The sequence below is a fragment of the Engraulis encrasicolus genome, chromosome 3 (genome assembly GCF_034702125.1).
Source record: "Engraulis encrasicolus isolate BLACKSEA-1 chromosome 3, IST_EnEncr_1.0, whole genome shotgun sequence".
NCBI classification, from domain to species: Eukaryota; Metazoa; Chordata; class Actinopteri; order Clupeiformes; family Engraulidae; genus Engraulis; species Engraulis encrasicolus.
Window position 1 is genome coordinate 59,184,362 of NC_085859.1, and position 20,000 is coordinate 59,204,361.

At 42.5% G+C, this 20,000-nt stretch overlaps 1 protein-coding gene across 1 annotated transcript in view; it reads left to right on the forward strand.

Annotated features, from left to right (window-relative positions):
• Positions 1-20,000, forward strand: part of LOC134446424 (anthrax toxin receptor 1-like) — a 91,704-nt gene that overhangs the window by 71,095 nt on the left and 609 nt on the right. The window contains exon 18 of the mRNA XM_063195796.1: positions 18,827-20,000. This exon is cut by the window's right edge and continues 609 nt beyond it. Within this exon, the coding sequence (XP_063051866.1) occupies positions 18,827-19,267 (441 nt within the window). The 3' untranslated portion in view covers positions 19,268-20,000. The remainder of the gene's footprint in view (positions 1-18,826) is intronic.

Sequence of the window (20,000 nt, forward strand, 5' to 3'; positions counted from 1 at the left end):
TTTTAAGAATTTCATTACATAGTAAATGTTCAACAGGTCAGATGGTATTGTAACTTTACTAGTTAGTAGAAAATAATTCTACAACCGTGTATACTACAGTTTCCTCTGTTATTTGGCTAATTTCATGACATTTTTTCAAACGACATTCTGTTTTGAACAATTGCTAGTTGCTTTGGCATTTGTCCATGTTATTTTGTGAATGTTATCTCTATTTTGGGAAATGAGCCAAACCCATGAGAAACCTGTAATATATGGGCATTACTTGAATATGAATTTACAGTAAAGAAGGTTACTGATAAATGTCCATGTTAAATTGTCTGTGTTGCCAAACTTCAATGGTTTCACACACTTTTTCATTTTTATACATAGTCGAAATCTGTTAGCTGAACGTAGATAAAACACCTAACCATTTTGACTGGCAGTGCTTACACAATGGCAAAGGGACAATTTATTTTAGGGGTACTGATGATATATGTGGGGAAGAAATTTAGTTTTGACACATGGGTAAACTGTTTTTGGGGTGATATGAGCGAGTGATGAGGATCCATGTAGTTATGTTGAACCATCCAGTTTATTTTGACAGAAGGACTAAATGAATGTAAATGAGCCAAAGCAATTGAGATGGATCTATGCCATTTTGATGGTACTGACTATTTATATGTGAGACGGTTTAGTGCTGATGCAAGAATGAGGTGTTTTGGGAGGTATATGACATTTTGCTAGTTATCTGAACTGTTGTGCAGAAGTGTAAGAATGTTTGGCCAAATGACCCAATGGTTATAGGAATGTCATCTCAGTTTCAAGAAATGAGCCAAACCAATCGAGAAAAATTCAACCATTATCTGGTTGCAGTCATATGATACGTCATGATCACATGGGACATTCACAAGTTCATTGATGACTTATATGAAGAAAATGTGCTGCCATGTTTTCAGGACAACCATTACACTGAGAATCAACCAATTGGGATAGATCAGCAAGGTACATTCATTTGAAAATTCTACTAAATGTAAGCTGATTGTGTTAACTGTAGGATACTTGTACATAGCCATTTGCAAGGATGTACTAAATGATTGAGACATGTACAAAAGCATTTGAAATTTGATGAAAGCAATGATAAATGCCATTCTGTTGTGAGGAACTGCAAATTAGTTTTGGGATTTGTCCATGTTTTGAGAATGACATCTCAGTTTCAAGAAATGGAGAAAAACTGTAACACACTGTCCGCCAAACTGTGCTATCTGTCTTTGCTGCTGATATCTTCATGCAAGTTGCTATTTACCTGTGGTGATTTTGGAGGCTGACAGCCCTTGGGAAGAAGCTGTCTGTCCCTGTTTGTCTTGGCTGTTAGCACTGTAAGGTGTGACCCCCTCACCCCTCACCCCACACACGGCCCCTAACAGCCTCATTACCATAACAAAATGAGTGATTAGTGTATTAGGTAAAAGCCGCCGGGTCAAATGACCCCTCTCTGGTACTTCTAGGTAGGCAGAAAAATCCTGGTAGTTCTAGTGTTAAGCATGTATGCATATGTCTGCATTCTCGCTGGAGAATGGGCTTCTTGTCATTATGCGGCTCTAGCAGGAGAGCGGTTGTCCATGCGGTGGACCGATCATCAAATTGCTTCATGGTGTCCATGGACCACTGCACTCGAGAAGCTGAGATTCGCTGGATTACACGGCGTATTAGGCAAGATCTCTGGCCATGGTTCTGAAGTACTGCCAAGACCGAGAAATTAGATGCAGATGGTTAAATAGGCGTGCCTATCTTTCGTGCTGAATTCTGTCGAATTACAGTTGAGTGGAGAATAGAAGGCAGGTAGTCAATTAGGGCATGTCAAATTTCATTACGCTTCTCTAGAACTTTTGTTTTGTAACAAAACGTGCCTTCCAACACCCAGCTGTGAAAGCATCTATTGTAATGTATCATCTGACTCATCGTTTGAACTGGCAAGGGAGCTGGTGTTCGGGAAAACTATCCTACATGTAATTTCACTACAATTTTATCCTACATCAGCTGTGTGCAATAGGCTAGTAGTTTTGAATGAGGAATGCATGCAATGGTATTTCTCTGTTACCTCCCAACATTTTGGTTAAACAATAATGCACAAATACAAGATGGTTTATTCTGAAACGTGTTCCACATGTAGGTAGGCTACACAACGGCTGTTCTTTTTAGAACAAGCATAGCCTATCTGTCGTTTGAATCGTCAGGACGTCCTACATTAACCCTCTAGCTACCATAACGGCCGTGAACGTCCGGCTGGATCTGTACCAGAACGGCCGCGGCCGGCCGGAATATTTTCATATGAAAATACAGCTGAACGGCCGTCATCATGCAGTTTTCCAGCTTTCAAACACTTAAGCTCAATATTACAGACCCTCCTCGATATACTTTCAGTATAAAAACTATATGTTTATATTATATTATTTTTCAGTATTTTAGATTTTATTACGAGATGCGCCGCTTTATGCGATTTGGCAATCTGCCGTCAATTCAAATGACGGCCGTCCGAGATTGGATGGCTACAAACACAACCATTCTGTTTCTACAACCAATATACACTAAATATGAAAACTTCCAACCCTCTTCGATCTATTTTCATGGTCAACAGCACATGTGTATAACTATTTAGGCTATTTTTAGATCATGTTGTTTTATTAGGCTTATGAGATGGTGTTCAACTGTGATAAGTTCTGCCATGGTCCTAAATAGCAAACACAACTGTCCAGCCGATGTCTACACGCTACATATTAAAAATGTAAACTGTCTTCGGTGTGTTTTCAGAGTCAAACCATATGTTGGTATCCAACTATCTTAGTTTCTTGGAACAACTTACAGCGACAGCTCTGCGTAACAGGCGCATCGTGAAGGAAGCGCAGCATGGAACAATTGGCTACTCATTTTGCGTGTCAGCTTTGGCAAAGCAGTCAAGGACTGTTACTACTCCATGTTGTCCTTCATAAAAAATGTGCGCGAAGACGTTGAGTTGAATGCTAACTTCCAATAATAGCCTACCAACGTGGTGTTTGTAGCACTTCAATTCCGGTCAAAGTCGGTGATGCCTGGCGCGTCTTACCTGTGCCAAATTCGGAGGGGAAACTTCCTAGAGCTCCATTCATGTCCTGTCTGCTATTGCGGGCACTTCTACGGTTATCCTTACACGTCTTTGGCATGGTTTAGTTCAAACATTATTAGCTAGTGTAGTCCAGTTATACCGCTTGAAACCGCTTGAAAACAGGACTTTTGGGTGAACGACATTTGTTGTCGTCACATGATCATTGTTCAACTTTGACCCTGGATGGATGGATGGATAGACGGAAGGATAGATAGATAGATGGATAGAGAGATCGATAGATAGATAGATAGGCCTAAATATATAGATATATAGATAGATAGGCCTAGATAATATCGGATTTTATCACATCTTTATCATTTAATCCACATCAAAGGCACTCTATGGGAATACTGAACAATTAATTATCCATAAATATACCATTTGAAAGTGTGTTTTCTCTACTTTAATATGAAAGTAACTTGTAATTGACACTTTTCATTTCTTTTCAAGTTATTTGACATTATTTAGAATATGACCAAAATGTCAATTTTTCCTTAGAATTCCTGGTAGGATTCCGGCCTATTCAAAAAAATTTCTGGTAGCTAGAGGGTTAATATGTTGGCTAGAAGCATATTTTGACGTTTTTGTTTGGGTTGTGATAATTTTGACAGAGTTGTTGGACGTTGCGGGAGCATGTAAGAAGGACATTTTCGGAAAAAACAGGAAAAGTTGTTGAACAGACATGTCTAACGTCTATGGCTTTGGCGATGTAGGACAATTTAACAGACATGTCTGACAGGATGTCTTACGTAGGATAAAATTACAATGTAGGACTGTTTGTCACAACACCGGCGGTGCCCACAATGCATTATGCGTCCACCCATGCAAGTCAATGGAATCCTTTAACGCTGAGTACTAGTGTGAATGCCGGGTTATTAAAGTGATGGTTCGGAGTAGATTCACCCTAATGCCATTTGAACCGTGACATCCATCCAGTCGTCCACCCATGGTGTTTTCTGGCTTGGGCGAACATTAGCTGATTTATTAATTATGAGTTATTTGTGGTTATTGCGAATAGTTTGGCGGTGCATTCGCAGTATCTCCAAACTTAACCCTTCAAAAATTACACGTCATGACACCAAACTTCTACAGTAGAACAAATATGGTCTCTACTCACAAAACGAAGCATTTAGAGGTTTTGAAATAGTCCAGTAGTTTATTATTATCAACGCAAGCCGAATACAGTCTGACCTGATAAAGCTGTGCTGACGTTACTTCCGTAAGCCTGTAAAAGTCCTCAACGAAACTCATCATTATGCACAATGAAAAGTAGATTCAGCATCCGTATTGATAACGAAAATCCTTGTCTAATTGATAGTAGGTAAAATTTGAAATATCTTGTATGTTTTGCATTGAAAATATAATAATAATAATAATAACAATAATGCATTTTATTTAAAAGCGCCTTTCAAGAAACTCAAGGACACTGTACAGAGAGAGGCAAAATAAAACAAGACAGATAAAATATAAACCTTAATCACAATTCAATGAAGACGTTTTTTAATACTCTCGTCTGAAACTTTGTTGAGGACTTTTACGGGCTTGCGTAGGTAACGACGGCGCAGCTTTAAGGTCGGGTTATACTTCCTGGCAGTGCCACGGAGTGAGCTTGTTGAAGCCATGATGTAGTTAATTTTGATTTATGCCCTGTTTTGAAGCGCGGTGTGCGCGATGTCATTCCATGCTCAAACCTCCTTCAATACAAAGAGTAACCTAGACGTGTCGGTTGTTTTTTAGCTTCACAGACTCAACGACAATGAAAATGAAACATTAAATCTTTATGTCATGTGCATTTTTGAGCGCACTGGCAGCCACCGCGGTAGTTTGGAACAAAGAAGTGGCGGGGATAGGTCGAGGTCGAGGATAGGTCGCACGAAGCGGAATGTTTCCTCGACCTCGGAAACACTGTTCAACTGTCCAAATAACTTCAGCGTCGTAACTTGCAAGCGCACGTGTTGTCTTTGGTTCGTGTAAATAAATGAAACGACAAAGCACAGGCAACTTATTTAATGAAGAGCTCACAGTCCGTAGACCAACGAAGGTTAGAACAAGGAAGTAGCTTGTTCTCGACTCGAGGACAGAGCTGGCTGGTCGAGAGGACCAATCAGAGACCTATTTTCTCTCCTTCCCGCCCTTCACTCTGTCGCTGTCTGCATCACTCCCTGCGTCGAGACACAATTTTGGGGAGGTGCCCCAGAGTACCTGCGTGATGGGGGGGGCGGGGGGCGGGGCTTCACTCCGTTAACTGCGCGGCTCACTGCATCACGACGCAGGGACGCTGGTCTCAAGGCATAAATCACCCTTTAGAAAGGCAGAATATATTCGGCTCCTGTGGATAATAATAAACTCCTGGACTATTTCCAAACGTCTAAATGCTTCGTTTTGTGAGTAGAGACCATATTTGTACTACTGTAGAAGTTTGGTGTCATGACATGTAATTTTGGTGGGGTAAAGTTTGGAGATACTGCGAATGCCCAGCAAACTATTCGAAATAACCATAAATAACTCAGTAACTCTGCTAATGTTCGCCCAAGCCAGAAAACACTTCGGCTGGACTACTGGATGGATGTCATGGTTCAAATGGCATTAGGCTGAATCTACTCCGAACCGTTGCTTTGAAGTGGCTCTAGAAACCACTGGATCCCTCCACTTCCACACTCCCTCTATTTACAGACCCAAAGGAAACTTTACATTGTAGCTCACACCACTGCAGACCACCTCTCCACACAGCCTGTCTCTACGCCGCCTCACCCTGCCTTGCCACCTCTCTTGCTTTCTCTCTCTCTCTCTCTCTCTCTCTCTCTCTCTCTCTCTCTCTCTCTCTCTCTCTCTCTCTCTCTCTCCAATAACAACAAACACAGTCTCAGAGATGGAGATTCCAACTGTTGTTGTTGTTGAGCATAACTCATCTCGTTGCAGACGTCTTAACAACAAATAAAGAAAAACATATCATGACAGGAAATGTGTTTTTCCCTTCAGCTGGAGCGGGTGAAGCGTGTCAAACAGCACACGTTATTTAACATGGCAACGTGCACTCCCAGCGCCTCTCCTCTTCTACAGCTGTGAAGCAGTCAGTCTGTAAAAATTCTGCCTCTCACAGGGCGTGTAATGCAGAGACTGTACACACTAAGAAATGCTGGGTTGTTTTGTCAACCCAAGTGCTGAATAACAGCTGTTGGGTTATTCTAATGCAGTGTTGGGTTACTCTAACTCAATATTGGTACAGTGGGGAACATCTATGCTACTCTACTGATTGGGTTATTAGTTAGGTTACACAATAACCCAACTCACTGGTTTATTGTACCCAACACTGTGTTGCCCTGCTACGTTTGAAATCAGAGTTCCCTGCAGATAACGTTCTTTCTGCCTGCCCGTGCCGCCCTGGAAGAAGTGAACTGACCGGAGTCTTCAACAAAAATGAAGGTTTGTAATGTGTTTTTACTGTTTTGTCTCCAGCTAACTTTAGTTAACTGCCTAAAGCTGATAGATGTGTGATAGCCATTCGTTCATCCAACGCATTCCTTATCTTCCATTCGATCGATCTATGAAGTATGAACCCATTGAATAAGAAGACCGTTGCCCAAGGTAGTCTCTACACAAACCTAAACCGTTGGTTACTCTCAATTACCTAAACCAATGGAAATGGAGTCAACTAATCTAATCATAAGAAACATTGGAATGAATCTCGTCTCGAAACCAGATGGGATTCATTTTAATTTCACGAAACTCGCCTGTAACTTCAATCTGTGTCCAACCGTCTTTTGGTTTCCACGGTAACTCTCGACACAAATAACTGGCCGCAGTGCCGCCGCTCTGAAGTTGGTCTCTCGGCGGGCCAATATTATCAACTCTCTGCCGCGAGTTCGCGTGGAATAAGTAGCACAAATCAGCACAAGTTAGAGAAATTAATAATAACAACAACGGAAAATACGGACGTGCCGTGTATCCCTATTCAGTTGTACTAATGCCGCTGGCATCTGCAGCTCTGCTCAAGGTAGGCTAGTTCATGGCTGGTGCAGCTAGTCTGTGTGGTTTTAGAACTAGCTTTTCAGATAAGCCTGGACGTCCGCGAAGTGGGCTTCGATATACAGACATGTCAGGACGGTTATGTCAGCGAGCATGGTATAGCTACTACCTCTGGTTTAACAACAATGTGGCTTTCTATTTGCTAGATGATTGCAGCTATGAAAAATGGAAGGAGACGTCCAGGACTGAACAGAGCTGTCACCTGTCACAGTGCAGTGCACCGACTGACTGACGTGAGTAGTGGGCCTTATTTATAGTTTTCGGTGTGGGCAGGCCAAAGCGAATACGGTGCTTTTCAAAGAAAAATAATGTATTGACATTGGTGTAAGGCAATGACAGACCTCCTGGGTGTAATGTGATGAGCATAGCCTACTTAAAAATATATTTTGCTGCAACTAAATGGATGCAGCCTATTATTCAGTTAGAATAATTTCAAATGTGTTTCTGACCATTTTTTAGGCTATTTGCTTGGATGTTGCTGAAAGGAACATAACAGCATTCTTCATTGTGCAGCACTAGCCTACTGTGGGTAAGTCACTGTTTTGTCCGTGTTGCAATAGTTTGGCTACCACTAGTGCATCCTTATACACTTAAGCCCTGACCAAATTGAGTTTCATTGCTAGTGATTTGACCTCATTCAATTGGATCCTCATATCAGAAGCATTTTTGTTTTCTGATATTTGTTTTTAATAGCCAACACTTTCTTTACTAGCTACCACTTTCTTATTTAGCCATTTATTTCACAGATGGTCTGACCTGTGTCTTGCAATGTCATCATCATTTTATAATTTTGTAACTAAATGTTGCATGTGTGTTTTTCTTTTCATTCAGAGGCCGAGAGTTTTGACGAGGCTTCTGTACCCAGGAGGCGGAGGCAGCAATGCCAGCTTCAATGCGCACAGTCCTTTAAAAGGGACACCCAGCTAAGATTTTATTGCAAATTCTACACAGAATGCACTGCTCTACACATTTGGTTTTGGAAACACTGTGTATTATTGTAAGTGTACAACAGGGGGTGGGGAACCTTTTTTCATTTGAAGGGCCACTTCAAATTACTCTGAGGGCCGTGAAAGTCCTCCGAGGGCCGTACAATTAACACAAACTAGGATTTCCCCCTGCACTCTAGGCCTATATGGAATGCAGCCACCTTAAAACAGACCTTAACTTCTATATGTCCCCTGAATATAACTTTCATTGTATTGCAAATGTTTCTTTTACAAAATATGCCATATTTCATATGAAGCTGCATAATATTAAAATTGTCTCAGGGGCCGCAAACGGCCCTCCAGACATAGGTTCCCCACCCCTGGTTTACACCAGCAAATTCATGGTGACACTACAATGACCTCAGCTATTTGGTTGTTTCTAGTGTTTAGGTACTGTCACAAAGCAGTCTTACAAACACATTTATTTATCTCTGTATCAACATTGAGGTTCTCATATAACCTTTCCCCATTCTATTCCCAAGTAAAAATGTGCTCATAGAAACAACTTGAAGGCATAATGCCCTTCACTTTCAACATGGGTCTTCTTTGTAAACTTTGAAAGTGTATATTGAAAAAGTAGGCTGTATTATTTCTCTATATTAGTAAATAATGAGTTTTCCATAATGTGCAATGCTTGAAAGTGTTTCCCAGTGTGTTGTTACCCTATAATTTTTCCATTTTTTGTGTCCATGTTTTTGAATAACATCCCTTCCTGCCTTTTTTGACTGTATGATAACATGTCTGTTATATTGCTCTATTTTATATTTAAATGCAATCATCTTTGTTGTGTGAAAAGTGTGAAAACAAAATGGGACAATAAAATCAATGTATTGCACAAACTGGTGTGCTTATTTTGCACAGCCTGTGTCACATATAATAAGTGATACATTTATTGGGTAAATTTAACTTCATAATTAAGTAATTTAAACAGAATATTGGGGCTGTATAACCCATATATATGATATGATGTAATAACCCAACAATAAAGTACATTCAATATAACGGTTTGGTTAGAAATAACCCCACATTTGAGTTAATTGTTTTACTCAACCTGTTGGGTTGAAATTTATAACCCAATTCATTGTATAAATACAACCCAATGCGAGGTTGGTCCAATAGTTACCCAGCACGGTAGTAAGAATTGGGTTATTTTCAACCCATCATTTCTAAGGGTGTATAATGAAGCTCCTCCATGGCTTGGCTTGACTTGGGTTTAATGGAGCTCGTCTATGACACCTGTCTTTCACAGGCGGTATACAGAGGCTTGCAGCCAGGCCAAAGTACAGACCCCAGGGGGACTCAACCCACATTTTTCTAAAAAACTTGACTGCCCTAATATAGGCTACTTGTTTAATAGTCCTCCTGACATTGAATCGTCTCCCTTAGGCAATTAACCCACAGGGCTTGGTAAGTAAACAGGTTAGTGCAGACTGAGTAGGGTCACTGTCTTGAGCCCTGTGTCTCACAGGGCGTGTGAAGCACAGTCTGTATACGGTAATGAAGCCCATCCTAGGTTGGCCACAGGTTTTAACATGCATTCCTGCTGCATCTCTCACCGAAAGAAGAGTGAATGTATCATAATGACTCATGCTGTGTTTTCCATAAGGGACATTTCTGACCTTTACTTCATGCTAGTTGTATCCCGTATTGCGATACATTGGCCCATTTCCACCCAATACCTGTATGTGGAACATACACAAAAATTACATTTGTAAGAGTACTTCTACTTCTATCCATTAAATCCATTAAAATACTGATATGATGCTGACACAGAATAGGTCCAGATGAGTTATTTGATGGGATTTGTTTCCATTTACTGTACATGTTGTTGGAGGTGGAGGTCATGCACTATACTGTAGCACGCTCGGAGGATAAGACTGACCATCCTAACTGGATACCATACACTGTAGGTTGCAGAGTTGTATAAAGTAGGAGTAGAAGTACTCTTACAAATGTAATTACAACACTAGTAGTATGATATTACATGGTTTCAACTTGTTTCATCTGTAAGATTACTTCTACTTTATACAACTCTGGTAGGCTGATACATTGCCTCATTTCCACTGGATCATGGGGAAAAACATTTCATAGAAAGCTTCTTAATATCTTACACAGTTGTGATGGGAAAGGCTTCCTTTGTCTTTATCCACAGTATGCTTTGTAGGGTAGGTACAGAGGCCATACAGATTGCTTCCAGGCAAGTTATTTGTTCACGTTGTTTCTACTTACACGTTGTTGTTACCTCCTGGTCAAGAGTGAAGTGGAGGTAACCAGGGCCGGTTCTAGTCAGTTTGGTACCCTAGGCGAACAACACCTCCTGTCCTTTTTGTTTGTTTAGAAATCGGCATCTGTATACAAAGTCTTGTACATCTGATCGAGCACAGCTGATACAGTACCTACATACCTATGCTGAATAATCATTGTCAATGTCAAGTTTAATGTTTTATTTCACCTGACATTCTAATTCTGTGGGGCTGTTGGGTTCCCTCCAACAAATTTGGCGCCCTACGTGTTCGCCTTGTCTGCCTATGCTTAGCACCGAGCCTGGAGGTAACACAGTATAGCACGTTTATGCCGGTGTACTGTCTATATGAGCGACCCATCGAGATGTGATTCTCTTCGCTACTGAGCATGCGCACGCATGCGCACACCCTCGTGGTGGTTTTCGCGGGTGATTGCCCATCGAATTGTGAGACCGCAAGTTACGATAGGATCCTGACTGTCAACTTTAGTGACTCAAACTGTAGCGCAAGTTACGATAGGATCCCCTGAGACTGTCAACTTTAGTGACTCAAACTGTAGCCTAGTCCTCCTGAGGTTACCACCAGTCATTTATAGTCTAGTTAGCCTACAGCCAGTCCACCGACTGTCATGGACTGAAAGTTACGATACCGGTGTATATCCCCTGGGGGGGAAACGGGAAATAGCGTATATCATCCAGCAGATCATTGGAAAATCTGCGAAATAGCGTGGCCTCGTACATTTGCTACTTTGTTGCCTAACCGTAATCGCTCACACACCTCGAACATTGTAACATCGATCAGAAAAGACTATGTAGAGGAGGCATTCTCATTGCAAAATGGAAAAAAACGCCACCTCTGATTGAGCTGTCAAAATGCTCCCTCCACCCTTCACTCAAGAATTTGAATCGACTGCATTGTAAAATGCCTCAACATGGTAATAAGAAATGCACTGGTGGGGATGTTATGAAAATATGATTCCGGTCATTAAAAGACAGACATCTGCCAAAACGAAGCCACGCTATCTGCTATCTGGGAATATCTAAATCGCGCTTGTTTATCCCCATAGCACATGATTTCATGTAGCAATTTGCCCTGCGAGCCCACGTCGCATTGAAACCAAACCAACAGCAAATGACTGCATTAAACAACCCGTAGCCAGGCCCTGATCCCAAACACTTTCTCCAGTATTTGCGCAAACTCAACTCAGTCTCTTTCATATGGCACGTTTCTTAACTTGCTCAAACGAGAGGCTCACGGTTGTCAGCAGCCGCATGTTCTTATTAAACTCCGCACGAACGATTGCACACCCCTGTCCGTGAAATAAACAAAGTAATGGTTATTAAAACAGTCCTACGTGGACCGATTGAAACGCCTTCCGCGGAAAGTCAAGGTCGCTCATTTAGATGAGGCATCGCAAATCGATAGAACACCACTATCGAATAGGGCGACCGGTCGCTCATCTCGACGAGGCAACACATCTCGACAGAACACCGGTTTGCTGGTAGGCCTACAGTTCGACAAAGCACGACTCGGCCGTCACTTTTTGTTTTTCGAATAGGCACGAGCTGTAGGCCTACCAGAAAGCCGGCAGTGGAAAAGAGGCATTAGAGGACAAGACTGACCAAGGACAGAGACTGCTGTGGAACACTTGACTCTGCTGCTGCGATAACAAAAATGAAACAAAGAGGAATACTTGTTGACCGAAATCTAAACAACTGTGGCTGAAATCTTATGAACCCTTCCTGCTTCATCGTACATCAGCAAAAAAAAGAAATCTATAATTGAAATCATCTGGTGCTAGGCCAGAGAGGAGACACACACACACACTCACAGAGAGAGAGAGAGAGAGAGAGAGAGAGGGAGAATAAGAGGGAGCAAAGCCCACACAGCAAAAGAACGAGCCAGAAATGGTTTATATAGACTGGCACTTTAAGAGGCTTTACATAAACTAAGGCAAAAAGATTTTTAACATTTAGCCTTGCAAAGGGTGTTGTCATTTATGGCTCTGAAAATACTCCACAAAAGCTCCCAATAACTGCAAAAACTACAACCCTTCTTCTTTGCTAGACAGAAATCAAGGGGTTGGCTCGGGTCCATGGCCTGCCATAGGCTCTCTTAGTCATTGGGTTTTTGGGGGGTTTGGGGGTGGAGAGCCCAACCTGCTTTCGTCAACTTGCTTTCGAACATAAAAATGTGTTGCAAACAATGCAGATGTTTGCAATAAAAACAAAAAAAATCCCCAAAAAAGATGCTATTCGGGTGAATGTGTGGTTGACGACTCGGACAGCCAAAGACTGAGATCCAACCATGTCTGGAAAAGTCGTCATGAATGCTTGATGCTGCAGAACCCCCACCTCTCCTTTGTCTGTCTGTCTGTCTGTCTGTCTGTCTGTCTGTCTGTCTGTCTGTCTGTCTGTCTGTCTGTCTGTCTCTCTCTCTTTCTCATCCGCATCCTAGTTGTTTTTGTCTTTTTGTGCTCATAGGGTACGCAGAGTGACAGTCTTTGAAGGAGGTACAGTGGAGGGAGGGATTAGCTCAGTCAAGGGGTTGGTGTGGTGTGGTATAGTGGGGGGTGATGGGGTAGGCACTGGTCGTGAATGTACCAGACTGTTGTCAGATGTCATGGTTGCCACCCCGAGGTGAAGTAGGAAGCAGCAGAGACGGCTTGTCCTTTGGTGCTTCCTGTACTTCACAAGTTTACTTACAAGACCCTTCACAACGGGAGCTCTCACATCCACTCAGCTGGGGGTTCAATCTCTCTCTCTCTCTCTCTCTCTCTCTCTCTCTCTCTCTCTCTCAGCAGGAGATTCAATCCTCCCCTGTCTTGCATTCTCTCTCTCTCTCTCTCTCTCTTTCTCTCTCTCTCTCTCTCTCTCTCTCTCTCTCTCTCTCTCTCTCTCTCTCTCTCTCTCTCTCTCTCTCTCTCTCTCTCTCTCTCTCTCTCTCTCCTTCTTCTTCTTCTTCTTCTTCTTCTTCTTCTTCTTCTTCTTCTTCTTCTTCTTCTTCTTCTTCTTCTTCTCCTCATCTTGTCATTTTTGTTCAGTTTGGTGCCTGAGGCCCTTGTGGGTTCCTCTTATGAGGGTTCTTAATGGAAGTGTGGACTCAGCAGCTGCCTGGGGCTCTCTCACCATCCCATTATGGCTGGACCAGGGCCAGGTGCAAAACATCCAGCTGCCTCAGAGTGTGACCCAGTTTCCTTCATTTGACATTGCCCTGCCAATTGGTGTGTGCGTGTGTGTGCGTGTGTGTACAAGCGTCGAGACAGACAGGTCCCCTGAGCTACAAAGTAGTTTAATTGTGTCTGTAACAAACTAACAAACATTTCCCTTAAATGTAGATGTGGTGACGGGCTGAAAGACTGCCAGGCAGGCAAAAAAGTTTTAAGGTAGCTGGTACAGTAGATTTATTGTGTGCAACTGCAAGAAGTAGAACTGAAGATGGAGGGTTGGGGTGGGCAAGGATCGGGGCAAAGTGTGGCATGATTTTGGGGACTGCTGGGAAACATCAAAGGGCCCGCTTGTGAAGTAAACTTTGTGTTTTGTGGCTTAATGAGTTTCCTGACTTAGCCTCCTACTACGCCCGTTAGCTTTACACTGACAACCAAAGGACACAGCAGAAGATTACAAGACACAGAACAAGGTGGCAGTGGGGATTGAGGGTGAAAGAGGGTGCAAGTGTCGTTCACCACAACAACCACGGCAATGCAAATCGAAATGGGTAACTTTTATAGTGTGTACAGTCAGAATAATCGCTTATACATATTCCATGTGCAATTGTTTTCATAGTGCGTGGAATGCATATACTGTATGTATTCCTATATGGGCTAGACGCTTCTTGCAGACTATAATAAAATCATTATGGGATGTGTTCTGTGAGGAGTAAAATGAACAACAAACCAAAAAAGATGTAAAAGCTCACAGGCTGAACAAATGACCAGGCTAAAAAGCTTTTCAGACAGGGGATACAGTACAGTGGAGCCTGAAACAAAAAAAGTACAAAGTAAGAATGATACTGTACATACGAGCAAAAAGACAAGTGAAAAATAAAATTTTATGTCCGACTTGCTTTAGATCCTGGCTAACGATGATTGTTTCATTTCTGTGAGCTGATGCTTTGTGCAATGCTTTAAGTTAGGAAACATTAGATGCTAAACAAATCTGGTTGACAATCGGTTACTGTAAATTATGTATTCGTCTTGGTCTGTTCTGGTTCATGCTATCTCAAACATTCAAGAGTGTGTGTGTATGTGTGTGTGTGTGTGTGAGAGAGAGAGAGAGAGAGAGAGAGAGAGAGAGAGAGAGAGAGAGAGAGAGAGAGAGAGAGAGAGAGAGAGAGAGAGAGAGAGAGATGCCTATATGGTTATTTTATGTGTAAGTATGTGTGCAATGTCTCATGGGCAATGTCTTTTTTGTATTTATGTACAGTGGCTTCAAAAAGTCTACACACCCCTCTTCAAATGTCAGGTTTTTGTGATGTAAAAAAATGACAGAAAGACAAATAAATTCACAGCTTTTTCCACCTTCAATCTAAACTATTAACCTGTACAATGCAATTGAGAAACAAGCATAAAGCTTTAAATGGAAACAATAGAAAATAAAAAACTTCAATTAACATGGTTGCATAAATATACACACCCTTAAATTAATACTTAGTTGCAGCACCTTTGGCTTGTCTGGGCCATTCCAAAACCTCAATATTATTCTGGTGAAGCCATTATTTTTGTAGACTTAGGCATGTGCTTGGATAAATTGTCGTTCTGAAAGATTAGTTCCTCTGCATCTTCACCTTTCTACCAGGGGGCCGAAGGTTTTGTGCTACTACCACGGCCCCTGTGGAAATTTTCATAATTCCCTCCTCCATAATGAAGGCCCCAGTTACAACTGAAGAAAAACAGCACAAAAGAACAATGCTGCCACCACCATACTTCATGTTAGGTATGGTGTTATTGGGGTGATGTTTTGTGCCAAATATACCCTTTGGAATTATGACCAAGTTCAATCTCTTGGTGGAGTAAATCTAGCAAAAAATACTTCTGTAATCTCCCAAATGCATGTGAGAAGATATGTTATGGTCAGGTGAAACCGAGGTCGAACATTTTGGACATAATTCCAAGAGGTATGTTTGGCACAAAAACAACACTACATTGCCAAGGTAACGCCATGCGTAAAGTGAAGCATGGTGGTGGCAGCATCAAGTTATGTGACTGTTGTTCTTCTGCTGTAATTGGGGCTTAAGTCAGAGAGGCAGGAATTATGAACAGTTCCACAGGGGCCATTGTAGTGGCACAAAACCTTCTGCCCCCTGTTAGAAAGGTGATGATGCAGATGAACTTAATCATTCAGAACGACAATTACCTCAGACACATGCCAAAAATCAACAAAAAATGGCTTCATTAGAATAAGATTGAGGTTTTGGAATGGCCCAGACAGAGTTCAGACCTGTATGACACGGAACATCTGTTGGGCGATCTGAGAAGGACTGTGCAGATGAGATGCATTCGCAATCTGTCAGATTTGGAGTGCTTTTGCAAAGATAAGTGGAAAAAATTGTCACATCAACGTTTGCCATGCTGATAGAGTCTTACTCAAAAAAGACTGAGTACTGTAATCGAAGGAAAGGTGCTGCAACAAGGTATTAGTTCAAGGGTGTGCATATTTATGCAACCATGTTAATTCAAGTTTTTTATTGTCTATTTTCTCCCTTTAAAGCTTTGTGTTGTTTTTCAACAGCATTGTAGAGGATAATGGTTTAGAGTGAAAGTGGAAAAAGTTGTGAAATTATTTGTCCTGTCATTTTTTTAAAGCATTAAAACCTGGAATTTGAACAGGGGTGTGTAGACTTTTGGGAGGCACTGTATGTGTTACCGGTGAATTTCACATAGGGGCATGTCATGTGAAATGTTTCCTTGACGCAGCTATTTTCCCCCTTTGCACAACTTAATTAATACTACATGTCCATGACCTGGCAGGTTCATGTGTCCATGCCGTCCTTTTTTTACCTCTGGTATAGCGTGACCTTTGCGAACATAACCATCTACATGCTACAATTCAAGGGATTTTGGTTTTTGTATGAGTTGCCAAACTTAACTGTTCAACATTGCCCAACATTCTCTATCTAATAAAACTGTTTGCTCACTTTGGTAAATATCCTCTCTGATTTCCGCAAACCGTACACATATCAATATTCATTTTGGGCGTTTCACTGAATATTCATGGTTAATTATGGGTGTGGCCACGGGTACGCACATGTGCCGCAACTTCAGAGTCGGTTGTGATTTATAAGGTGAAATCGGCATGGAACGTGCGTGTGCCACGCTTTATAAATCTGAATAATTACTTGCGTACGCACATCCTGAGATTTGTGCGTGCGCCATCTTATGCCACATTGCTTCTGCAAAGTTTTATAAATAAGGCCCCTTGTGTCCCCTCAAAGGATGATCGAAGTAACTCAGATTGCCATATCCATGACACTAGTTTATGATAATGCAACCCAAGAAAGATTAGACAAAAACAAAGGAACCCCCACCATCTCTTCTCTTTAAGGACACTTACAAAAAGGTAGTCTTGATACTGGACTAGACAGCTTTTGCAATGAATATTGTTGGAGCTTTTTATTCAGATAGGAAAGTATTAGAGAAGACAGGAAGTGAATGATAGAGTGAGAGATGGGGAATTACCCAGTCCAGACTCGAACCTGAGTCCCCATGGGAAATACATATACTGGTATTGTCCATACATAATACTGGTATATGGTGTATTAATGAACTGTGCCACAGCACCCCCCAATCCAAGAGACTTTGATGCTAACCTAGAGTAATGCAAGCAAACCCTACAAATGACACCACAAGGCCCTCGCTCTTCTCTATGGGGACGCAGTCTGACTGATGGGAATCGCAGGCCTTGCATCGGACTTCTGCAGCATCTGGCACTGTGGACAGTGATTCTTTATATGCAGGTTTTTTTCCCAACCGTGAAGCCATCTTGCAAATTCAATACTTGAAATTTCACGATCACATTCTTTTCAGCATGCTCCAAAGAGCCCTGTTGCATAACCTGATATCTCCTCTACTACATCCCCCTTTCTTTGTGCTGAGGGTGTCTTTTTCCATTCTCTTTTGTCTTTTACTCTCCCACAATACGAGGAGGGAGCTGTTGGTGTGCTCAGATGTAGACACATGTACTTTGTACAACGGCATGCATGAAATTCTGAGCTAGAAATAATCACAACCATGCCAAATGCATTACATTAACCTACAGAAATGAAATAATCACAGTGAGCCAGGATTTTAAATTAAGGCGTTGGGTAGGCTCCCCCCCCCCCCTTTTTTTTTACTCGTATGCATCATTCAAACAACTGGATGTATGGGATTTTGAGCTAGAAACGATCCCAACCATGCCATATCCATTATGTTATATCTAGAAACGATCCGAACCATGCCATATCCATTATATTATCTAGAAACGATCCCAACCATGCCATAGCCATTATATTATATCTTGAAATGATCCCAACCATGCCATATCCATTATATTATATCTTGAAACGATCCCAACCATGCCATATCCATTACTATATCTTGAAACGATCCCAACCATGCCATATCCATTATATTATATCTTGAAACGATCCCAACCATGCCATATCCATTATATTATATCTAGAAACGATCCCAACCATGCCATATCCATTATATTATATCTTGAAACGATCCCAACCATGCCATATCCATTATATTATATCTTGACCAAAATTTGAAAGTGTGGGTTTGTGAGTTGTGTATGTTGGAAACGGCAAGCAACAGAGAATGTGCATTGAAAAAAACGAAAAACAAGCCAAGGTTGGGCTGGCTGGTAAAGCAATTACAGTTTGTTAAATATGTAGCTGTCCGTAACAGAAAGACGTTTTTATGTGGATCGAGAATTCACCTGTGTTGTACCTCAACCAGAGTCATTTTCTTGTAGTCCCTCGAGTGGATTATGTGGTCAATGATTCGGCAACATAGAGCATTATAAGGAAAGTCAGAGTCAAGATCACTATGTCTTTTGTGGTTCCTCTGTTTTGGTGAGGCGCCCAGGTAAGGGAAACTGGTAGGCTTCCATCTCAGGACCATAAATTTGTGCTGTATTGACTCATTTCAGACTTTTTAAACCTCTGGGTCATAAAGTAGACATTAGACATGGTTATTCACAGGGGTCCTTACTGAAGTTGAAAACCACAGAACAAGATCAGCAGACCTCGGTTGTGTGCAAATTCTCCAAAAAGCCATGTGGTTTCCGATGCAATAACCAATATCATGGTGTAGGGAGTCGCTATACGCAACCCTCACCAAGGTGTAAGTCGTAACTTCAAGAACTGCAACCAATGCCATGCACTGTAAGGTGTTTTCCCTAAAAAGCCTCAGCTAAATGTAATGTAATAATGCAATGCAATGTTGTTTTTCCTGTTCTCCGCAGGGTCGTTGCATGAACTTCACCCGGGTCAAGGCCAGCCCTCTGCCTCGCTACCCGGCCTTCAGGCACCACTCCACTCCCATCTACACCCCTCCGCCCGGTAGCAGCCCTCCGCCCTCCCTACACACCATTCTGCCCCCACCCTCGCGCAGCCCCCCTGCCTCGCCGTCCTCCACCCTCCCACCACTGCCCTCCACACCCCCTCCATGCTCGTCTTCCACTCCTTCACCTCCAACCACCCCACCGCCGACCACACCTCCACCCCCACCCTACACCCCTCCACCGACCCGTGCCCTGCCCCCCACCACTCTGTACCTGCCTCCACCGGTGTCTTCACCTTCACCTCCGTCATCCCCAACCGGATCCTTGCCACCTCTTCCTCTGTCTCCACCCCCGGGTAGAGCCCCTCCCCCCGATCGCCCACCCCCACGTCCTTCCCAGTAAATCAGCTGTTTTGATTTGAGGATTTGGAAGGCAGCGGCTCTGCTTCTTGGAGCTGATTGGTTGATTGGGCTGAAAGTGAAGTGTGGCAGACAAACAGACAGACAGACAGACAGACAGACAGACAGGAAGTGCATACCTATGACTCCTCTCGGACTCTTACTTGTCTCCATCAGAACCAGCGACACGAACACAAAACTGCCTGAACATGTGGACCAGCTGCCTACTGGGACAGATTAGCAAGAGGGGGGGAAATGCATCCTATTGCTGCCAGGCCTCAATGCACAAGAAAGTAAACAGCAATCCATCAACATTCATCTCACAAACTCACGCCACACTGCACTCAGCACCACCACAGCGTCAGAGTCCTGGACATTTGCAAATAAACAAACAGACAGTGGCGGCTTGCTTGGCTTCTAACCCAGCGGTTACCACACATAGAATGTGTGCAACTGTCATTACCACACGACAAGTGGGGATGGACAACGCATTAGCCCACTTTTTAACCAGCATCTGCCAAATCTTTAAAAGGCCGGGGGTGTGGGGGGGGGGGCGATGTCTTTGGAGAATGAAGGAGCGAGCGCTTGAAGAGAAAAAGGTGTTTGGAGATTTCCTGTTTGTGGCATGCACATGTACTCTCTGGCTTGTAAAGAAACAGGCTTTACGTGCCTGGGAATGGGTTCTGTTTGTGGAAGGTAAAATGCACGGCTAATTTTGACCTAAGGGTACAGTACAG